Source organism: Chenopodium quinoa, unplaced genomic scaffold (assembly GCF_001683475.1).
Source record: "Chenopodium quinoa cultivar QQ74 unplaced genomic scaffold, ASM168347v1, whole genome shotgun sequence".
NCBI classification, from domain to species: domain Eukaryota; kingdom Viridiplantae; phylum Streptophyta; class Magnoliopsida; order Caryophyllales; family Amaranthaceae; genus Chenopodium; species Chenopodium quinoa.
In genome coordinates, this window is record NW_018743850.1 from 2723284 (window position 1) to 2745394 (window position 22111).

The 22111-nt window shown below is 33.9% G+C and overlaps 1 protein-coding gene across 2 annotated transcripts; it reads left to right on the plus strand.

The window, feature by feature from the left end:
- The first annotated feature begins 4860 nt into the window (after window positions 1-4860).
- Window positions 4861-21170, plus strand: LOC110685940. 2 transcript variants are annotated; one of them, XM_021862496.1, is made up of 13 exons: window positions 4861-5917; window positions 7095-7181; window positions 7371-7460; window positions 7656-7732; window positions 8179-8716; window positions 10700-10799; window positions 10888-10997; window positions 11129-11215; window positions 11588-11713; window positions 13157-13291; window positions 13421-13468; window positions 14942-15043; window positions 15208-16340. In XM_021862496.1, exons 1-13 carry the CDS (start codon window positions 5585-5587, stop codon window positions 15334-15336), a joined length of 1962 nt encoding a protein of 653 aa, XP_021718188.1. In that variant the 5' UTR covers window positions 4861-5584; the 3' UTR covers window positions 15337-16340. The 2 variants fall into 2 exon arrangements, with proteins under 2 accessions (XP_021718188.1, XP_021718187.1); XM_021862495.1 differs by lacking the exon at window positions 15208-16340 and adding an exon at window positions 20302-21170 and having other exon boundaries at window positions 4869-5917.
- The last annotated feature ends 941 nt before the right edge of the window (window positions 21171-22111 follow it).

Here is a 22111-nt window from a genome sequence, read left to right on the forward strand (position 1 = left end):
ACTCTATAATATTTAGAGGTATCAAATAGGTCATTTAGTATGGCTTTGTACAATTTGAAATTTTAAATCATAATGTGACTTAATTTTTAAAACTTTTTTGTATAGAGAGAGGCACAGTAGTAACGATTTTGACGGAATTTGATTTTATATCCTGAATACCACCCTTTAATAATCTAGCAAGCTAATTTAGTTGATCATCCACAAGTCGATTCATAAATGAGTTATAATGTATTTGGGTCTATTCACGTACAAGGGCATATTTAGGTGTTGTTTGGTTGACATGGGAAATGAGTTCTCATAGGAAATTATACTTCATGGGAAGTAATTTCCCTTGTCCATTTCCTAAGAATTACCTTAAATTTGTTTGGTTGATAATGTAGGAACTTTGATTTCCTAGGAATTTATTTCCTATGTTTTATTAGTTAATTTGATAATTTTTTATTTAAGGTAACAAATTTGGAGAGAGAGAGAAAGAGATTAAATTATTAGTGATAATAATGCAAGTAGGCCCCACAATAATCATGGGAATTGTGACTTACCAAGGGGGGGCTTGGTAAGTGAATTCCCAATGTTTAATGGGAATTGAAACTTCCCTTGGAATTTCCATTACCCCCACTTTGATAAATTTGTGCCAACCAAACAACACATGCTATATCCATTTCCTAGAAAATAGAATTTCCCATGCTTCTTACCTCCAACCAAACAACACCATAGACTTTCAATTAAGGTGCTAATCGTACAAGTTCAATCAATATTGGGTAGCATATTGTGAGAAATAAAATCAACTACATTTATAGTTGATTGTAGACTTTGTAGTCGAGTAGGTTAGATTAGGTTGAATTGATTCATGTTATTTTCGAGTACGGTTTAAGTTACTATTGAGTCATTTAAGTTGGGTCAAGTTGGATATTAAAAGCAATGTGTTAAGTTAAATTAGTATTTTATTTTTTGATCAATACGCTACCTTAATTTTGTAGAATTGTGTAAAATAGTTAGGTATCGATTTTGGACCCTATAAAAAAAAATTCGGTCCTCTTTTAATTAAAATAAAATAAAATAACTCATTTTTAAAATTACTTGGTTAAATAAACACTTGGCCAAGTATAAAACAAAATACTTTAAAACACGTTTTTGGCTTTAGTGGTAATAAAAAATCTCAACCAATGCTCTAATACCACTTTGGAACACCCTAGAAATTCCTTTCCCTTAAAATACCTGTTTTGCTCCTTTTAAATACGAAATAGGAAATTCTAAAACATTACCGCCACCGTGAAAACGACTAAGGCAATTATCAAAGACTCACAGTGGAAGACTCACTTTAAAAATCATTCAAAACAAGTTAACTTTAAAAGTTGAGCCAAACCAAAGTCAAACGAAATCAACCTCCAACTTGGAACCATTGTAGGCCCTTATCAAAACCCAAAACAAAATTTAAAATTTTTTTGTGTTAGTCTCACAAGCAAAATATATGATAAATAAAACAATAAACCACATCATATTCTTATAGAAACTAAGCATGATTCGCTCTTCACTCATATCCATCATGAATATGCTTCATCACCTGAAAAGCTTCTCTTTACTTTGTCCCCACTACTCGGGATTAGAAATGGGTCACCGTAAGGCCAAGATAAAGACAAGGTCAAACAAACATACAAACACACAATCAGCAATGATGAGTACATAAGCGTAAACAGTACAAACTAACATGCTTTCATCCTATCAACACATAACTTACCTTGTTGCACCTGTTACAAGCATATAACATACCAAACGACCAACCAATAAATAAATGAATTGCTTATTTAATTTGATTACGCATCGAACGTGTTTTCCACCAGATCCCTGCCCCAAATAAATTGAGGTAAACTACACCGGGAGCTAACCGGATAGGCAAATGCTACATGAAAGTGACTGGACATCCTGCGCATAAAATAAATAAAGGAAAATACAACGTCTTGTACTCCTAGTAAAAGTTATGATCAAATATAAAGTCGCATAACTCTCCCCATATGTTCATACTCAAGGTATATACGTTCCAATAATTCCAATAATTGTTGTAATTATGTTTAAAAACACCTATTTCAATAATTCCAACCAACGTCAATCAATTTCCATCAATATACGTTAATTTAGAAACCTAGGGTTTTCAATTTGGGGCTTTTTAATTCAAAAACTAAATCTGAAAATTATATACAAACTAATCATTATTCAAACACCATAAAATCATCACACACACCAAAAATAATAATTAAATCAAAGTTGGATTGAATTAAAACAAAAGAGAAAGAGGTTTTTTTTTTTTTTTAACCACACGCACAAGGGGAGGGAGGACGGCTGCCGCCGCCTCCCACTGGCGACTGCTGCCGACGAGTGCTGGTGGTGACCGGCCGGTGGTGGTGGTGGCAGCCGGCCACCCGTGCGGCGTGTGTGTGTGTTGTGCAAGGTGAAAGCAAAAGGGGAGGGGGGAAAATTAAGGGAGAGAAAATAAAAGGGGAGAGAAAGAGAGTTTATCTTTGGGTATTCTCCACCTTGGGCAAGATCTAACTTGCTCATAAGATGGATATTTATACCCCCTCTCAAAACCCTCCTAACCTTAAATTCCCTTTTTACCCTTAATGGTTCATTCTCCTATTCAAACTAGTCATTTGATTTCCTTTAAAAATTCTATTGACTTTAAAACTTCCTTTTATAAAATAATATGCCTCAAAGTTTCTATAAAATAAAATATTTTCAAAGCAATTAATAAATAAAAATGGACCTTTAATTAAAATAAACCTTTTTAAATTAATAAAATACCATAAATAATTCATTCAAATTATTCAAATGCTTCATAAAATAATGTTTAAATTAATTTACGTATAAAAATACGGGGTATTACAAGACTAACCCCGGGCCGGACCAGACTGAATTAAGTGGTCGGGTCTTCGGGTCTAGAAATTTATTTTTTCGGTCTTTGGTCAGGTCCGGTCCAAAACCCTATAAATAAATGGTCTTGGACCGGACCGATTTTTTTGCTTAAAATTATGTGTGAAACCTTAAATAATAGTTAAGATTATCCTTAATAAGCTTAGAAAACTTTAATTTTATGAGCTTTTTTGTACTAAACATACAAAAAAAAAAACGTTAAAATATAGTTTTTCCTTTACTTTTTTCGACTTTTCCATAAAATTATTAAAAATTTAGATTTTTTTAAAAAAAATCTTAAATCGGTCCAAAGCGGTCCGATTCGAGGTTTGGACCGATTTTTCGGTCAAGTCCGGGTTTGGTCCCAACTTAATCGGTCCGGTCTTTGGTTCTTAAAATTCTAATTTTCGGCCTGGCCCGGTCCCGTCTTGAACAGCCCTAAGCTTGATATAAATTATATACATATAACAAAAAGATATTTTGCGATATATAACCTACTGAGTTAAGAAAAATCATCGTATAACTTTTATATCATGAGTGAACTTTTGATTAATGCAAGTCTAATTAGTGACCCCCTATACGTCCCTACTTTTTTTGTCTCATTGCATTATTGTGAGTTAAACTTAAAAACTTTGACTTCAAATTATCACTAATCTATAACAAATTGTTAAAAACTGTCGTGTGGGATCTTATTGAATTAACTTTAATGTCAACCTTTAGAATGTCAAATTTTTATAATTTTTTCATAAGCCAATTTGGAGATATTTACATATTAAGGTTGGTTTGGTGATATACGCCTCCTTAATTAATAGAGTTAGCAAATTTGAACTTGCAACCTAATGTACAAATGCCCTCAATCTTAAGCTCTTAACCACAAAGCAATTTCTCATTGGTTGTTTTTAAATACTATGCACTCCATCCATATTTATTTGTTTTGTAAAACAAATTAAAACATGAGATAATGCCATCACTTTTCATATAGTGTGTTTTGGCATGTATTAAGCTACCTAAAATTTATCTTTAAATATTTGTTTTATAATATTAACTCTATAATAAATATAATTATATGTGCTAATAGTATCAATACAGGTTATGTTGAAGTGTAAACTTTTCAAACAAAACATGTAAGACTTCAACATTGAGAAAATAAGAGAAAGTTAAATACTCTTTATAAGGTTAAGGGAGGCTATTCCTCCTATTGTTATATGATTTTGTAATGAAACCTCATTGGACTTGTGATTTGGTCCAATGTTAAGGATAACTCACATATGAAGGGGAGTGTTGAGCCCCTTGAACAAACCCACATGTGAGCGAAATAAGTCAATTCAGCAAAAATAAGATTTGTGATTTCACTCAAACTTTTAATTACTATTTTACATATAATAAGATAATAATCTTTAATTAGGATAATATTATATTTTAAAGGATCCAATGTGATATAATTGATATTTTTTTTTTTTGGCTATATTTCATTCCCTTTCAATTGGTATTAAGTAAAACTTAAAATTTCCAAAGTGAAATTATATCTCTAGTTTCCTTTTGTTGTTGATTTTTAACCCTTTTTACAAAATTTGTGGTGGATTTGGATTTGTAAAGAGTATAGTGCAATATTTTAAGAAAAATTTGGCAAATTTGGAGAGATAGGTTTCAATTTGTGATCATAATAGATATTAAATAAACAAGAAATAATAAAAGTTAAGAATTAATCACAATGTGAATTGTGAAAGAGTTACAGAATAATTCTAAATAGCTAAATAGTACTCCAAAATACATCAAAAGTTAAAATTATAAATAAGAAAGTTAATGGATAAAAAACCTTCAAATAAATCCGTTAAACAAAACCGACTAATAAAACCGTTTAATAAAAACAAGCTCAATAACCTTGGATAGCAAAGCACAAAAACACAGAATTTTGACATAAAGTGTTAAACAAAACAAATCGAAAAAGACATTATATACAAGTAACAAAAATTGAGATTAGATATTAATGGACACCAAATGATCAAAACCAAAATGCAGTGGTAAGATACTAAATATTCTATTCTTATGCATTGCCACAAAATTAGCCTTTCATCACTCCTCTCCCTTTTGCTATCATCACATTGACCCATAACTTTTACCCTAAAACCCCCTTAACCAAAAACCATGTTCCATAATCCAAATTCTCCCCTAATCTTCTTTGATTAACCATTATTCAAATCCCAAATTACCCCAAAAATACCATTATTTTTCTTTCTTTCTTCTTCCAAATCTCAAATTCTCTTCACTCATATTTTTGCATCAAACAGTTTTGTTGGTAAAAATTAAAAAAATATACACAAACACAAAAATTAGATTTGAGAAGAAGATTAGAAATTAGAGAGAGAAAAGAAAAAACTAACACACAGTATGGTAAAGCGCAGCCATCGAACGGAAGAAGGATGAAGATGACAACAACAACGTTTCTTCCCGGTTAAAAAATAGATAAAAAAACCCTCTTTTTTTCTTCTTCGAAACGTTTCGTATATCCCGCCATTGTTACTTTCTTCCATTTTCTCTCTCCTCTCTCTTCGTCCTTTGTTCTTCATTCTTCAACCAATTGGATCTTCTTCTTCTTCATCTTCGGTTTCAGTTTCGATTTCGATTTCTGCGGTTTTGATTCTTCGGTTTGATTTGGAGTGGTGAATTCTAGGGTTTATAAATGGTGGAAGGAGGAGGAATTGCCGGAGAATCTTCGAATTCGGCGTCGAGAGCGGCGACGGCGTTTGTGAAAATCGGTGACCGGACGAGGTTTACGGTGGAGCTGAGACCTGGTGAGACTACTATTGTTTCATGGAAGAAGCTTATGAAAGATGCTGCTAAGGCTGAAGGTGCCTCTTCTTCCGCCGCTGCTGCTGCCGCTACCGCTGCTGCTGCTACCGTTCCTGTCGCTGCGGCTGCTGCCAGTGGTGCCGGTGTTGCTACCGCGGCTGCTGTTGCTGCTCCTACGGGTCTGAATAATTCGCTTACCGCACTCGAGTCTCGCCTTGCTCCGGTATAATTAGTATTGTTATGTTAATAGTCTTATGAATTTCCAATGTTGGGAGTTTGAATTCGTTTTTATTTTTATTTTTATTTGGATTAGAAATTAGAATGCCGTGTAATGTTGCTTAATTGAAGTTTTTATTTGTGTAAGTTGAATTTCGTGTTTTTTCGATTAATTTGCTGGTTTTATGTGTTTTTGTTGATTGTTGTTTTCAAAGGTTTCGAGCAATGAGTTTCAGATTGTTGGTTGTTATTGTAGACGAATGTCAATTGGCAAGAATTAGTTTTTGCGAGATGTAAACGATTAGAGATACAGTGATACCGGATTATGATCGAGTTTTGAATTAGGCACCTTTTCTTTTGAGTTCATTTTTTTTTTGAGCTGTTTGTATTAGCTGAGTAGCCGGTGTTGGGTTTAGTATTAGGATTTCCGCTTGTATTTATTTGAAATCAATTGAAATTATACTGCAAGTATATCTAGTTGTGATCTGTTGTTGGGTGTGTGTTAATTACATAGTACATTGTTTATTGTTGATCTTCAATTCATTCAATTAGCTATTTTTGAGTTAATTTTTCAGCTGACGAGTGTGGCATACTTATATCACCAAAACAGAGAGAGAGAGAGAGGGGGGGGGGGGGAAGCTTCCATTCTTACAAAACAGGGTCATTTATCATCTGACTGGAATAGATTAGTGATATTTTTTTTCCCCTTTTGTTTAGATAGATCGAACAGTTATTGGGATATTACTTTTTGTTTTGCCCTTATCAGTCATCACAGTAACCATAGCTAGACTTGTTTTAGTTCATTGTGTTCATGTTCTTCTACATATTCCTCGAGGAGACATTACATAGTCAATCATTTGTATTTGATTGTGTGCGAATGATGTGTTGAGGTTTTGGTTGAAGAAGTATGCTACTTGATCTTTGATAAAAATTAAGAACAGCTTTGGCTGTGAGGATATAGACCCTTCATGTTGAAACATTGCACTGTACTTTTGGCTCAATTACTTGGTTGTATACTTTGGAAAGATTTGTTTTCGCCATGCTGATTTGTCTTAGCTCCTATTTTTATTTGGCCAAGAGTAAATAGATTCTGGGAGTTTCCCTTCTTTGTTAAAAATAACAATTTTATGAGAGGCTTAAGTAGTAACATATGTTAAGATGCTGTTTGCTTCTCACAATTGTAGGGACAACCTGCTGCAAATGATCTGAATGATGCACCTGCTCCTAATCGTTTCAGTGCCGTTATTGAGAAGATTGAGCGTCTGTATACGGTGAGAACTTTTTATTGATTAATGGAGTGATTAACTTTCATGTTAAGTGTTTGCTTGGAAATTACCTCCTCTTAGTCATAAACTTGTAAAAGTCAAGTTGATCCTTTATCTTGAAGGGTTTTTTTTTATTTAATTTAATTAATTAATTTATTTATTTTTTAATTTTTACGGTTGAACTTACTATCTCAGGGCAAGGATAGTGATGATGAAGATCTTGATGACATTCCAGATGATGATCAATATGATACCGAAGATTCATTTATTGATGATGCTGAACTGGTTGGTACTTGTATCTGTACTGAATTGTGTGGAGACATTTGGCTTTGTTCCTGTTCTTTTAGTTTGTTTGCCTTTGAACTTTGGAGTTGTTGGCCTCAGCTATGACTTAATTTGAGATCAAAATTTTGATGATCACTGTTGGCAGTGGTTATATCTTACTATGAATTAAATCTGGTTGTCTATATTATTGTTCAGGATGAGTACTTTGAAGTTGACAAATCAAAGACTAAGCATGATGGTTACTTTGTTAATAGGGGTACGCTGGAAAAAGTGTAAGTACTTAATTGTTTACCATGCATTGTTTGTCTTTATGCTCTGCTTCTGCTGAGAGTATAACAGAAAAAATATGGATTTATTTCATCATAATTGTTAAGTTGAAAGAATTTCGTTGGACATTTGGAGCCCCTTTGTCATAGCTTTTGTTTGTTGTGCGGCTGTGCCCTTGTTAAATGTTTCTCTTAGCCAATCTCCCTCCCCCCTCTCTTTGTCCAAAAAAAAAAGTCTCTGTTTTTATTTATATATTGTTTTAATATTTTGGATTGTATCATCTGAAAAAAGAAAAGTGGTTGTTCTTCCCTTGTTTAAGATTTGAAGTTCCTTTTTTATTTAAATTGGAATCTCTATCTATTTATTTTCTTACCTGAAATTGCACCGACTCAACTTCAAAGTATGGCCTAATTTTTCATCTTTTTATTTGATGTTTCTTCCTTTAACCTAGAAATGAGCCAGTGGAGTCAGTTAATCATCAGCCAAAGAAGAGGAGGAGGAAGGAAGTAGCAAAGGCTCCTGGGGATAATCATGATGGTCAGGGTGCCATTAAGCCCATGAAAGTGGGCAAAAAGGGTGCTGGCAAGTCTGCCTTATCAGCTGACAAAGGCATTTTGCCTACATCACAAGGTCCTTCATTGAAGAGCTCTGAAGACATGAAATTTCAGAATATTCTGAAAAACACTGCTGACTGTAAATCTTCGTTGGATCCTTCTGCATCTTTGAGGACTTCACATGGTGATGCATCCTCAGCCTTAGCAGAGAACAGTGACAAGCAAAAGACTGGGATAATGGCAAAAAATTCTAGTGGCAAGCTGAGGGAGGCTAGCGAAAATGGCGATAAATCCGAATTTATGCATAAAAGTCAATCCCTTAAGCCAAACCATGTTGAGGAATCTGATTTAGTGGCACAGCCAAAGGATAAGAGTGGCATGCGTGAAAGGATAGACCTTAATCTTCCTGACAATAAGCAGACTATACAGCCTATGGTAAGCAGATGCCCTTTACTTTGATGGGCTCTACTCTTGTGATTTAAGATGTTGCTTACATCTGATTTGCAGAATTTGTATTATTTTCTATCTGAAGTTTTGTATTGCGTTTCCTTGTTATATTCTCTATTAAATTTGTTTAGAACACAAATAAGGTTATTATCTTTGTTTAAGGGGACAAGTAAAAGTCAAAACTCAAGAGTCAATACATTGTGTGCACACAACAGCAATATGTATTGTTGTTGGCTTTGTAATGATATTGTTACAACCTTATTTTTAATATAAAATAATTCTTGGTTGTATTACTCCCTCTGTTCTAGTTATAGGGTCATGCTTATGTTTTTTTTTTTGGAAAATAAGAAAGAAGTTTTATGTTTCTATTAATTTTATGGGTTTTCACCTATAGATATTGTAGGATGGATGGAGTACTTATAGTATGTCATAAATCAAGGATGAATATAATAAACATTAACAGTGTGTTTGGGAAACTTATTAATGAGTTTTCTTTGTAACCTCATAAGTATGCCATAATTAATTTATTCCAATCCTTTTGTCTGTATATTTACGAGTAAATTATCTTGTCCTATGTGACTTGACTGTAGAGTTTCTCGTCTGCTTTCTTGATGAATTCTCCTTTCTCTAAGAGGGGTTGTAATTGGTCTGCTTTGACTGTAAAATTTGGTAGATGCAATCATACTATGTTTGTGAACTTGGCATTTATAATTAAGACTAATTAAAGGTGTATAAATATACGGATTCTTCAGTTATACCATGTTTGTTTATGGGGTGAGAAAAAAATGAAAAGTATAATTGTAGAACTGTGGAAATCTTATTGTTAGATATGGGTAATATAGTTTTCTTTTCAAAATTGATGGAAAAATTACTGAAAACTTTGGAAACTTAAAATGCTCGTGATTTTACTTGCAATGTCAATATTTTTCCTCATCAAACAAACCACACAAAGAAAGAACATTTTCTTTAATTTCAATTGTCAAACTAATAAAATCTTGGTATCTAAACAGTTTGCTTTTGTACATATTTCTGTACTTTTACTTTTCCATAGATTTACTTGTTAATAAAGTTTGCGAACACTGTTAATGTTAATCATATTCATTCTTGATTTACCTGAGTTTACTGTTTCTGAATTTGTTTTGCTGCCTTCCTTCTTTGGTAGCTTTAAATGATGCATAGCCATCATAAAATGTCCATCTGCTTGGAGTTCTATGCAATGTGTGATAGCTAACAGCAGTGTGAAAAGGCTTGCAAATCCTGTAGTTTATTTTATTAAATGTTATGATGTTATTACACAGCTGTGTTAGTATCCAGTGATTTTATACCTTATTAGTTCTAGAATGTGTAAAACATTCTGTGTAGAATAATTGTAATTATACATTTTTACATAGGAAACATTTGCCTCGCTTTGCTTAGTCCATACATATGCCTCTCCCCTTATGCTTGGCTTTTGGAACCTTGTCGCCTCTGTGCACTTTATGCCTTATAAAACACTGGTTAATGGGTTTTTATTATATTTACTTTTATTTTCTTAATGATGCTCTGTTTTCAATTATGTCTTATAGATGGCGTATAACTATTTTTTTATTCTGTTTCAGCACATTTACATTTACTAATGACTTTTCTTGTAGTTTTTTTTGCTATATATATAAATTCTAGTTGTTTATGCCTATTAAATTCATTCCATAATACTGGTTCTGGAGTTGGACTTCTGGTCGATCTATCCTTGATAGTAGTGACCGCATCAATTAAGGGCTTACATAAGAGTGCATTGATTTCTGATGGCTAGGTCCCTCCTGTCACTTCATCCAATTCTTGCCTTTTGGTTTAAAGTTCTTTGCTATTATTACATATAGGCTTTCTCCCTTTTCTCCTTAGGTGGTTTACGCATTGCATAAAACTGCAGGGTTTTTTGGATTGCTATGTATGTTTAGCAGTAATCAGTATGTTGACTTGATTCTTCATTTGCAGAAAAATGCTGTCTTGCATAAAAAGGAAGGTTCTAGTGTTAAGCCCAAAGCTAATGTGTTGGAGAAGGCCGTTAGAGAACTGGAGAAGGCGGTTGCAGAATGTGAGGAGCATGCTTTCTTGGCATTGGTTCATCGATACTGTATCTTTTTTCTAAGCCTGATTGTAATTTTGTTCCTCCAACCTTGCAGCGAGACCACCAGCTCCAGATGCTCAAGATGCTGACTCATCAGGGCAGTCTGTCAAAAGAAGATTACCTCGAGAAATCAAGCAGCGGCTTGCCAAAGTCTCTAGACTAGCGGTATGTGAACATAATCTGGATTGGAACCTCTTTTTGTGTATCTTCTGGTTTTGATCTTTATTTTTCTTACATCTTTGTATATACGCTTGGGGATTGTAAAAAACTAAAGTAGTCTGCTCATGGTTTTGCAGCATGCAAACAATGGTAAGGTGTCAAAGGAACTCCTGAACCGTCTTATGGATAGTTTGGGGCATTTAATTCAGCTCCGAACCTTAAAGGTAACTGTTTAATAGTAATTACTGATCTGAGCTTTGACATGTTTTATGTTGATGAAATGTTATAAGCTACCCAAGCTGCAATCTCCATTTGACATTTTCAAGATGCTTCCTCTTCTAATCTTCTTCTTATGTGATGAAAAAATTTACCAAAATTATGATTTCCTTATTGCTGTTTTGTTTTATGATAATAAAACTGTGAGGGTTTCACTATTGGATAAGATAGAAAACTGGTTGGTTACTTCTTAGTTATTGGTCTTCTTGCTGCTCATGGATGTATCTGATTGGACTTCTTAGTTATAGTTGAATGAGTTTGAGTTTAATGTGCAGCGGTTTTATATCATTTTAAAACATCTCTTTTGTATTTATTGACAGAGGCACTTAAAATTAATGATGACCATGAGCCTGTCTGCGAAACAAGAGAAAGATGACAAGTTCCAACTAACAAAGAAGGAGGTTGTTGAGATGATTAAAACTCGTATTCCGTCCGTGATGTCTAAGGTACGCACATGCATGCACTTTTATATTATCTCTTAAATAGGTTTTTGTGGAAGACCGTTGTACCTTTAGAAAGTGTTTTCTTTTTAAGATTTAAATAATACTTTCTTCTGTAAGCTTCCTCTCCTGTTCTGGGTTTGTAGGAATATAAGCTTTATGACATGGTGGACTAGTAGCTTTAATATATTAATGTGTTGGTGTTTGCCAAACCTATGATAGGGATTTGTTCTTTTCTTTTTTATAAGGATAACTATCTAAGGTTTTTGTGGAAAGTTGTTGCTCCTTTTGAAAACATCTAATAAACATGTTTTGGTGCACACATCTAATAAATTTGTAAGATATTAATTGAACTTTTCTTCTGTAATCTTCCAATTCTGTTTGGTGTGTAGGACTATAGGTTCTATGACCTGGTGTACTGGTAACTTTAGTTGATTAATGTGTTGGTGTTTGCCAAACCTAAAATTGGGGCTTGTTCTTTATATCATTAAAAAGGATAACTATCTAAGGCTTATGTGGAAGGCTGTTGCTTTTAGAATCAACATTTTCTATTAAATCTGTAATATATACATAAACTTTTCTCCTGTAATCTCCCTCTTCTGCTTCGGGTGTGTAAGACTATAGGCTCTACTACCTGGTGGATTAGTAGCTTTAATAGATTAATGTGTCGGTGTTTTCCAAACCTGAGAAAGAGATCCGTTCTTTTTCCTTAAAAAGGACAGTTATCTAAAAATTTATCAAAGAATTTTGAGTTAAGAGTTCAGATTCCATATGCTGCTGTCATATACTGGGTTTGGTGCTGTGATATACATGTCTGATACCAATAAGTATTCATGTTGCTGATGTAATGATTTTTTGAGGTAAGTCAAAGTTAAGATCCATTATAGTATATGTTTTTAGCTGCTTTATGTTAACTAATACAACAAAGTGTTGTATTGAAGATCCTGCTGAGGGCAGGGTCCTGGGTAGGGAAAGATGCCTGTAGGAATAGATCTTTTACTGAGATACGTGCAATGGTCTTGATCTAATACTTTGAAAGAACATGATTACTTCCTGTAGTTCATTACATTTGTCTTGCTTAGAAAAAACATTCAGAAGAGTTTAAGAGGACCAATAGTTAGAGACTAGGAGCTATGCTCTTTGTAGAGTGATTATCACTTCTAAGACAGTTGAATTGAAATAGACCAAAAATAGAATATACTGAAATCTTGGATTGGGAGAGATTATCTTATATGATTCATCAGCTTACTGGATCAGAGGAAAAACATGTAGCATGTATATTGTGGTTTGATTTGTTTCTTATATCTGTATATGGCAATATCGCAGGTAGTTTGTAATTTGGTTGGCCTACATGTACGAAACAATTATTATTCTTTAGTAGAGAGAATCTAGCTCTCAGCTCAAAAAAGAGAGCATAATCTGAATTTACCATGTTGCACCTATTTGCAGGCAGCTGAGCAACAAGGTGGAGGATCGGCTGAATTTCAAGAGGGTGGTCTTTTAGAAAAAACAGGAAAAGGGCAGATTTGTATGGATGCTACATTGGAGGATAAGATTTGTGATCTCTATGATATTTTCGTTGATGTATGACCATCAATACTGTATTTCATTTTAAGCAAGTAGATACCAAAAAGATGATAAACTTTAAAAATGAATGATTTTCTTTTATAGTTTATTTAATCTAGGATAAGGCAATTTTTTTTCTTTAATCAGGGACTTGATGAAGATGCAACTCCTCAAGTCAGAAAATTATATGCTGAGGTATGCTACTATTTCATTGTTGTCCGTTTGTAGCATGTTATTGCTCGCCTCTATGGCTCTGCTTTCCTTTCTTTTTTGTTTTTTCTATTGAGCATTCTTGGTCATGTCATGTGTAAGTTATTATTATTCCTTCAATGGTGGAATATGCTCTTACCTGGTGATTTTCTTGTATACAAAGGAGCCTGTCTTTGTGTGAAATGAAATTTTAAATAACATGCTAACGTCATCTCTCTAGAGAAAAAATAGACAATGAACTGAGATTTTAAAGCATGCAATATATTCTAACTTGAGGTGCTTCCATAAGTCCATAGATCTTTTTTCATTGGCTGCTCTTGCTAAACTTGTTGAGTTGTTCAACTGATATAGTCCATCAAGCTTTTGCAAATCTTATGTGATAAATTCTCGGTTTGAGGATCACAGTATTCTAGGAGTGTTGCCAGCATTAGTAAAGGCAATGCTGATATGACCAACAGCTTGCCTATCTGTGTATTTTTTTCTAGTCTTTTTCCCCCTTTCCTGATTTAGAAAGTGGGTCACTTGTTTAATTTATTTGGTACTATCACTAATATATTAATAACCACTTATGCTTGGACAATTACATATTACTCTTTATTTTTATTATTATTTTTATTTTATTTTATTTTTGTTTGTTTTAAGTGCATCGGTTTGACCGGCATATAGTTTTATGAAAGTGAGTTGAATGGAGTAAAATATTGTTGTGGGGTTTTGTTGGGGAATTGAAAGTTATACTCTAGGGATGTTAGAGGAGGGAACTAATAAAAAAAGTTAGAGTGGGGACCATGTGAGGAGAAAGGTGTAATAAAAAATAAGGATGTCCATAAAAGGAAGTGATGCACTTAAAAAAAAAAAAAAACAGCCAATGTAGGAAAGTGATGCAATAAAGCTTCTATTTATAGGCCTTGGAGGCACTTAAAATGGAGGGAGTACTGTTTCATGTTTTGTATTGCAATATGCATGAGCTGAGCTTAACCAACATAGGTGCTCCCTGAGTTAGCTGATTATGCATGAAGGAACCAAACTTTTCTTCTAATTTGATTCATAATCTGATGTAGCTGGGCCATTTATAAAGAGTGCTTGCTCACAATACAAATTTTCTTTTTTGTAATCCATTAGAGATTTGTCTTGGAGATATATATAAAGTAAAGTTGCTATGGCACCTTTTCCAAATTTTACATAGTGCTGCTCTTGGCAATCCGGGATTTGAGAGATTAGCTTATTTCGATGTTGCTGGGTATTTGTTGACTTAGTTCTTGGTTCATTGCTTTTTGAATTTCACTTTTCAATTGCTAGTCAATTGTGGCATCTACCTCTTTTCCGCAGAAATACTTCATAGTCATGACTTTTGTTACTCTTACTCTTTACTTTATTCTGTTATTTGTTTCAGTGGCATTACTTGCATTGCATCTTTTAATTTTCTTAGAATAATTGATACTCATTGTTTTCATTATTTAGCTTGCTGAACTATGGCCTAAAGGAGTCATGGACAATCATGGGATTAAGCGCGCTATATGTCGAGCAAAAGAACGGAAGAGGGCACTGAATGAGAAGAATAAGGTGGGGATGATCTCCGAGTATATGTGCATCTACTGAGCTTTGGATGTCAGCTAGGGTTGCTTACTACAATCTATTGTTTCTTATGGTCTGCTATTTGCTTGTTTTCTGGTGTGGACAGTAGTGTCTATTGTTTTTTTCACTTACACAGGGCATATTATTTTCAGTTTAGTGGTGATGTGGGGTTAAGGACTACATGGTACTTGTTCGTCAGTTCATGTGTGGAATTTTTAATTGATAGCAATCACAGCATGGTTGTGCTACTTGAAACAAGGTTCTTGACCTCTGTACTTTAGATAAATGTTTGTTTTTGGTTATTTTTTGGATTGCCTAGAAGATTGTCCTAGGCGTCTTTTTTGAAAGATTTCCCATTTGAAACTCTTATTGCCTGAACTTTTACTTAGACATAATTTGTCTTCATGCTACTCTCAAGGTTTGCCGTGTTTATTCTTTATGTGACAAGGTCTTCCTCACTTCTTTTTTGTTCTGCTTGATTTTGTTTCCCTATGGCGGCCATTTGTGGTGATATTATTTAAAGTTTGATGACTTTGATTTAAGTAGTAATCTGTTCTGTGATGATTTTTAATATCAGTGTAGCTTTAAAAAGTGCAATTTGTGGAATCATTTTTCTTTTTCTAGTGTTATTATGTCGTTATTTTACTTTATTTATGAGTTTGATTCATTGGGGTTGGAGAAAGGAGGAGTTTTACACGTATGACAGTCAATTATTCCTTTTCATTGGATTATTTTTATATCAATTTATCAAATATTACTTCCTGAACTATATTGCTCCCACACTTCATTTGTAATGCTGTTCTTTCTAGAATCTTTTGGAAGATCCCTTTTGTGCGGCCTACTGATGAAGAGAATGAAAACCAGAGAGTGTAAGCAGACCTTGTACTCCCTTTGCTTTGGATTAGTCATGGCACTAAGTGTTGCACATAATTAAGGCTTTAAGACTATAGGTTGTAACTTTATAAAATTAAGTGGGATTATCGGAGCATTTATATTGCGTGAAAAGGGATATTAGGACTTGATAATAATATATTTGAGTTGGTGGAGCAATTTTAGGGGGCTTGGTGGGTAACGGTCTGATTATTGGCGCGACAAGCCGAAAAATGGGATCAATTTCCCCTCCCATAGCTGTGTATCTACCGCTTTCCTTCAAGTGAGTTCTCGGGGTGGGCTGACTCTTGTTAAAGTATAAGCTTGCTTTTCCCTTGCCTTTTTGTTCTATAAAGGTATTTTTTTACCAGTGTGGAGCCACCTTCTTCGTACGGCATGCGACAGTCCCGTTCTTTGCTCGACGAGACTGCTTTGGTTGGCCATCCACCTGTCGGACCGACTCTCAACCAGGTAGTGTCCGGGAGCCACCTGTTCTTTCCTGGCTAATACCCGCCTTTATACTGTGTGAAAATGAGGGAGTAGGATTTTATAATGTGTAGTGAAGCTAGGAGCTATTTAATACTACTGGGCCCTTTCCCAATGATGAAGTGTTGCAGTCAATCAGAAACGACTGATAAAGGTAAATGCTGTGATTAATATGATATGGTGGGAGTATGAATTTAAGATCTACACTTTCTTGGAATTGGCTTGATCTTGTAGGTTCAAACCCTTCTCACCACATGATTGGTGGTAGATCTCGTAGATGGCTTTGATCCTAATGGGTAAGGACCATGGTCTTGATTTGATCAGTTCTTACTTCTTGTCCCCACTACCGAAATAATATATGTATTTTTCTCCAACCGATTTCATTACATATGGACATATGGTACATTAGTATTTACCTCATCTAACATTGGTTTGGAAGCTGTTTTGAAGACTGCCGCTTCAATGATGCAGCTATGATAGTTTGGCTTTTTTATGTCTAGCAATTGCTGTCTTTAGATATTATTCTACTTCAATTACTAGATTATCTCAATAAAGTGCTCCAAAGATAAAAGTCATTATTGATGTGCTAAGCTTGCCTCTCCCCATTCCGTGTACGAAAAAGGAAAAAACAAAGATGCTTACCAAAATGAGTTATGGCAAGAAGTTGAAGTGGTTCTCACTTTTAAGTAGCAGGGACACAAAATACTTAGTGATCCCTTTATTATGCTTTTGATGTGGTAGTTTCTGTTTCTGCACTTTTAGGTTTTTTCTTGAGCCTATATTCAGGATTTGTTCCTAATCTAGGAGAGTTGCCATAAAAGGTGTATGTGCTGCTTACTGTTAACTAATGTGATACAAAAATGACCGTTAAGTTGATTTAAGGGCATTATTTTAAGGAATTTTCTTATATAGAAAGTTGACCCTAAATGAAAAGATAACATACCAAATTTGTTACTAAAATATTTTATTGGAAGTGTAAGGAATATGTAGGGTCATTCTTACGTCTTATGTTTAATTATTACATGAATGATATGTTTATTGCTGAATTTACCAAGTCTATAGAATACTTTGCTTTTATATATGATTTTGCTTGATCTATTACGTTTTCAAAAACTCGCATAATAAGAAAAATATTGGTATGCATTCTAGTAAAATATCAGTGTTCTCTAGTATGTTAACTAATAACATACATGCATTATTGCTAGGACCAGAGATCTTGCAATTTTTTCAATTTTATGGCTAGAAAGTAGAATCAGGTTCAGGGGTTCATTTGATGATTAGACATGTCTATTTTCTGGAACTTATGTCCTCTTAAATTAATGTGTGCCATTTCATATCTGGGGTGCAAGGGTTGTTTTCAGGTGCTTGAATTGATGTGGAGCACTAGTACATTGCTCAAAAAATAATCTCAAGTAGAAATATCTTTCCCTTTTTTTTTTTGGACTGCCGAGAATCTCCCTTTAGTCCGTATACCTTGTTTGGTAGGTGGCAATAAATCTTGATAATTTGAATGAATTTGTTTGCATACTTGTAAGGAAAGTCCTACATCTATGACCATGGTAATTCTAGTTTATTCCAATTTATTTCTTTTTCCATAAATTTCTCCATTACCCCTCAACGAGGTTGTAATTTGGTAAGGAGGATTTTTTTAAGAAAAACACTGGTTTGGGGATAGGTTTGCATTATTATGGACGTTACACGTTAGGACGATACAATCTTTGCAAAATTTCACTTGGTATCATTCTTTCCGCTTATTATGACTTTATGATCACCCATATATTTTGTTGTTTGATGTTTTAATTTTATTTTGGTAATTTAATTATTTATATTTATTGTCGAGTTAGTGGAATCGTCGGTTAAGGGAGACTAAGTTGTCTCAAGTTTTCATTTCTTAATAAATATCAAGGTTTACACTTGTATAAGTGCCAGCTGTAAGAGGCTATTGTATTTTCCACTCTATACATGTTTGTTTAGGTATTTTTATTTTTACTACATGTACATTCCCGTGCCATGGTACTAGGGATATATGCTTGTGTGTGTGTGTGTGTGTGTGTGTGTGTGTGTGTGGTGAACCAGTTTACTTATTTCTCATGCTGGGCTGCATTTGTAGTCTGAATTCAAGGATTTAGATTGTGAATTGTTATGGATATTTGAGGTAGATACAAAAAGAAAACATAAATGATGATCGGATGGAAATTTTTATCTGATATCCTGAATTACAATTCCAGCCAACTAGTATGATCTTGGGGAATTTCCTGATAATGTGTAATTAGCTGCTGTTTTGACCTGCCACTTTTCTTGGGTATCGATGGACCTTTGGGTGGGGGAATGTCATGAAATCATCAAATGAGTAGCAATTTATTAGAATTTAGACTGCTATTTCTATTTTAGTAGTTCCATTTCAGTTACTATGTGAAGCTGCTGGTAATTGTGGCATCGGGCTCTTCCTTGGTCTCTCTTTATGTGTCACTCCTCCCTTTATCCCACCCCATCTTTAATTCTATGTAGGCTTGTTAGTTTGTCTTTTGGGATCTCTTATTCAGTGGTGGATGCCCTTTTTTAATTAATTTTTAAATTTTGTTTTTTAAATTTATTGTTTTTGTTTCTAAAGCATCAGCCTAGCCTGGTCATGTATTCTTAACTAAGTATTAAAGATTTAAAGTTTATGTGCTAACTTCCCTATGATAGTAAATTCTGGGCTTGTGGTTTTTATCTTTTAAGATACTTCGTTGCCATTGAAAGGTATTGATCATCTGAGCTGGTTCCACATTGTCTCTCTTTTCACCATTTGTACTCGATTTTCTTCTGTAAAATGCTGTTTGAATTTGGTTAACCGATTTCGCTTATATGGTTGAATTTGATCCACTTTACTTTTTTATTTATTTATTTATTTATTTTTTTTTTTTTTTTTGGGGGGGGGGGGGGAACTGTTTTGGTTTACATTGTTTGCCTGATTGATCCTAGTTGGTTTACTTTAATAAAATTAGGCTGTTTTTCCATTGCGTTTATTTGATATGATTTAAATTACTTTGACCCTTTTTGCTTGTAATTAATGCAAATGAATAAAATTTGATCTTATTGAGTTGATTGTGATCCATTTGATCAAATATGGCTTAATTAAATTGGTTTACATTGTTCTTATGAGGTTTGATTGATCCAAGTTGAATAACTGTATTTCTTGAAATATGAGAAACATTTTGTTGATGTTGTGTTTCAAAACTGTGTTGTTTGTAATGCTCCATTCTTATACTAGCTCTTTGTCTCATAGTCTCTTTTAGCTTTGGTCCAAAAAGAAATAGGTTAGACTCCATTTTGATTACTCAAGGTGATCCTCTCATCCCCTTACTGATTTATTCTGCTCTATGCTAGCTTAATTTAGTTAATCTTGCATTCTTGTTTTTGCTTTTACTTCAGTTCTCTTGTTGTTTTTGGTGAATAGCTCATATTTTGCCAAGAAATAGGTTAGATTCCATTTTGATTACTCGAGGTGATCCTCTCATTCCCTTATGGGTTCATTCTGCTCCATGATAGCTTAATTTAGTTACCCTTGTGTTTTTGTTTTTGCTTTTACTTCAGTTCTCTTGTTGTTTTTGGCGAATAGCTCATATTTTGCCAGTATTTGTTTCTACTTGAACATGGAATTCATACCTGAGATAGTGAGATGATCATCATCGTTTGGATTGTGAGATTGTGCATTTACATTGAGTGGGTTTGCTATTGGCTTTAAACTTGTTTCAATTCACCCGATATGCTGCTGTGTGGACATGTAGAAAGTAAATTTTTACAGTTTAACCATGCATTGTCATGAGCAGTTAAAATCTGAAGCCATATGCCATGATGATGACCTTTAACTATGAATTAATAAAATATTCTGCTCCTGTACTCTGCAGGATCAGGAGAAAATCAGGAGGAAGAAAGTGCTAGCTGCAAACACAGAAGAAACTGTTCGTGTTGAGTCTAGTTCAGCTGTTCAATCGCAGTTTGTGGACACGAATATGGTCTCTGATCCCAGTATAGCTGTTGCAACTCAGCAAAATAGATTTTCCACTGTGACAAGTGCCGCACCTGCAACGACGACTGCAGTTAGCATAAGTATTGCCACTTCTGTGTCAATCCCCCGACAAATGTGCCCAATTTTGAACGTTTGAAGCAAGAGAAAGTGAAGGTAACACAAAACAATTCTCTGATAGATGGTAGGATTGTTGATATGGGTGTAAAGAAAAAGGTAAAGAAGAGGACGGAAAACCTGTTGGGAGAGATACCCTTGCGTTCTGAGAAGCTATCTTCTCATCAAGGCGATGATAGACAAAAACAGCCCAAACATGCTGCAACTGCTGGCCAACTTCAGAATTCTTCTCTTAAGTCAAGTTATGACGAGTTTCGGTTTGAGCCACTGACGTGATCCATACATCATCATCATCATCATCATCGTGAACCTGCTTGTGTAACAAAGTTGATTTTTTTTATTTATTTATTTTAAAATCTTTAATTCTCATCTCTCCCCTGGCTCCATTTATCTTCAGCAGGTGAGTTTAGCTTAGCCAGTTTTGTAATTAAATTGTCTTTTCTTTCTTTTAAAAGCTCATTTTTACTATTGAATAGAGGTAAAGTAGAGCTGTATGTAACCAGTAGTTGATAATCGTTCATACACCCTTTCTGAATCGTCTCTCTTTCCCAGCTTCATACAGCTTGAAAGGGCGAGTTTAACCATTTTCATTACTCTTTTGCAACACATCCATCAATTTGCTGGAGTTGTTGAGATCTGAGTTTCTTATCGTTGTTATAATTGAAAGATGAGACAAACCTTAATGGAAAGTTATCGTGATATTCATGACCATATCACAGATTTGTGAAGCATTCCTTTTTTTTTTTCTTTTCAAATTGACACCATCTTCCACTCTTGTTATCAACAATTGTCAAACAAATTAACACTGTAAAGCTCAATCTTTAACGTCAATAAGTCTATAATGAGGTAAACATAGCCCTGATTTTGTTACTAATAGTAAATCCCCAATTTAGTATGATTCCATAAATATTGGACTGTAAAATTTTGGGGTGGAGAAATCAATTTTTGATATCATGCGTTTTGAATTACGATGTGGATCATGATTCTTGAATAAGTATATTTTAAATTTCAATGTTTCTGAACATATTTACTATTTCATGGTAATTTATGCTTTTTATATATTTGTTGCTACTTATATAATTTTAGAACTCAGTTTCTCAAAAAAAAAAATATATACTCCGTATTTAAGAACTGTGTAAGTAATATATGAAATTATTGTTCATTACTCTGTATATTTGAACTATATAAAATATAAAAAATATGTTCATATATTGTTCAAACAAAAAAAAAATCTTCATTTTCTATAAACTAGCTGTTCTTAATCCAATATTTTGAACCTTTTGTTCAATCAAGATTATGATGAGCATCATGGTCCCAGTAATGGTATTAAAATTTCATCACCCACTTGACTTATTTCACCGGAAAGTAATAATAGTTGATGTTATGTACTCCGTAATATTTTCTCTATCTCTAAAAGATTGTCCTATACCTTATTTAGCAAATTTTTCCACTTGCACCCCTCTTGCTTTCTCTCTCTCTTCATACATAATTGTGTCCAGCCAATTGCACGAATATGGATTTGGTTTTTAAAATAAAATGAAATAAAGATATGAGACAATCTTTTAGAGATGGTA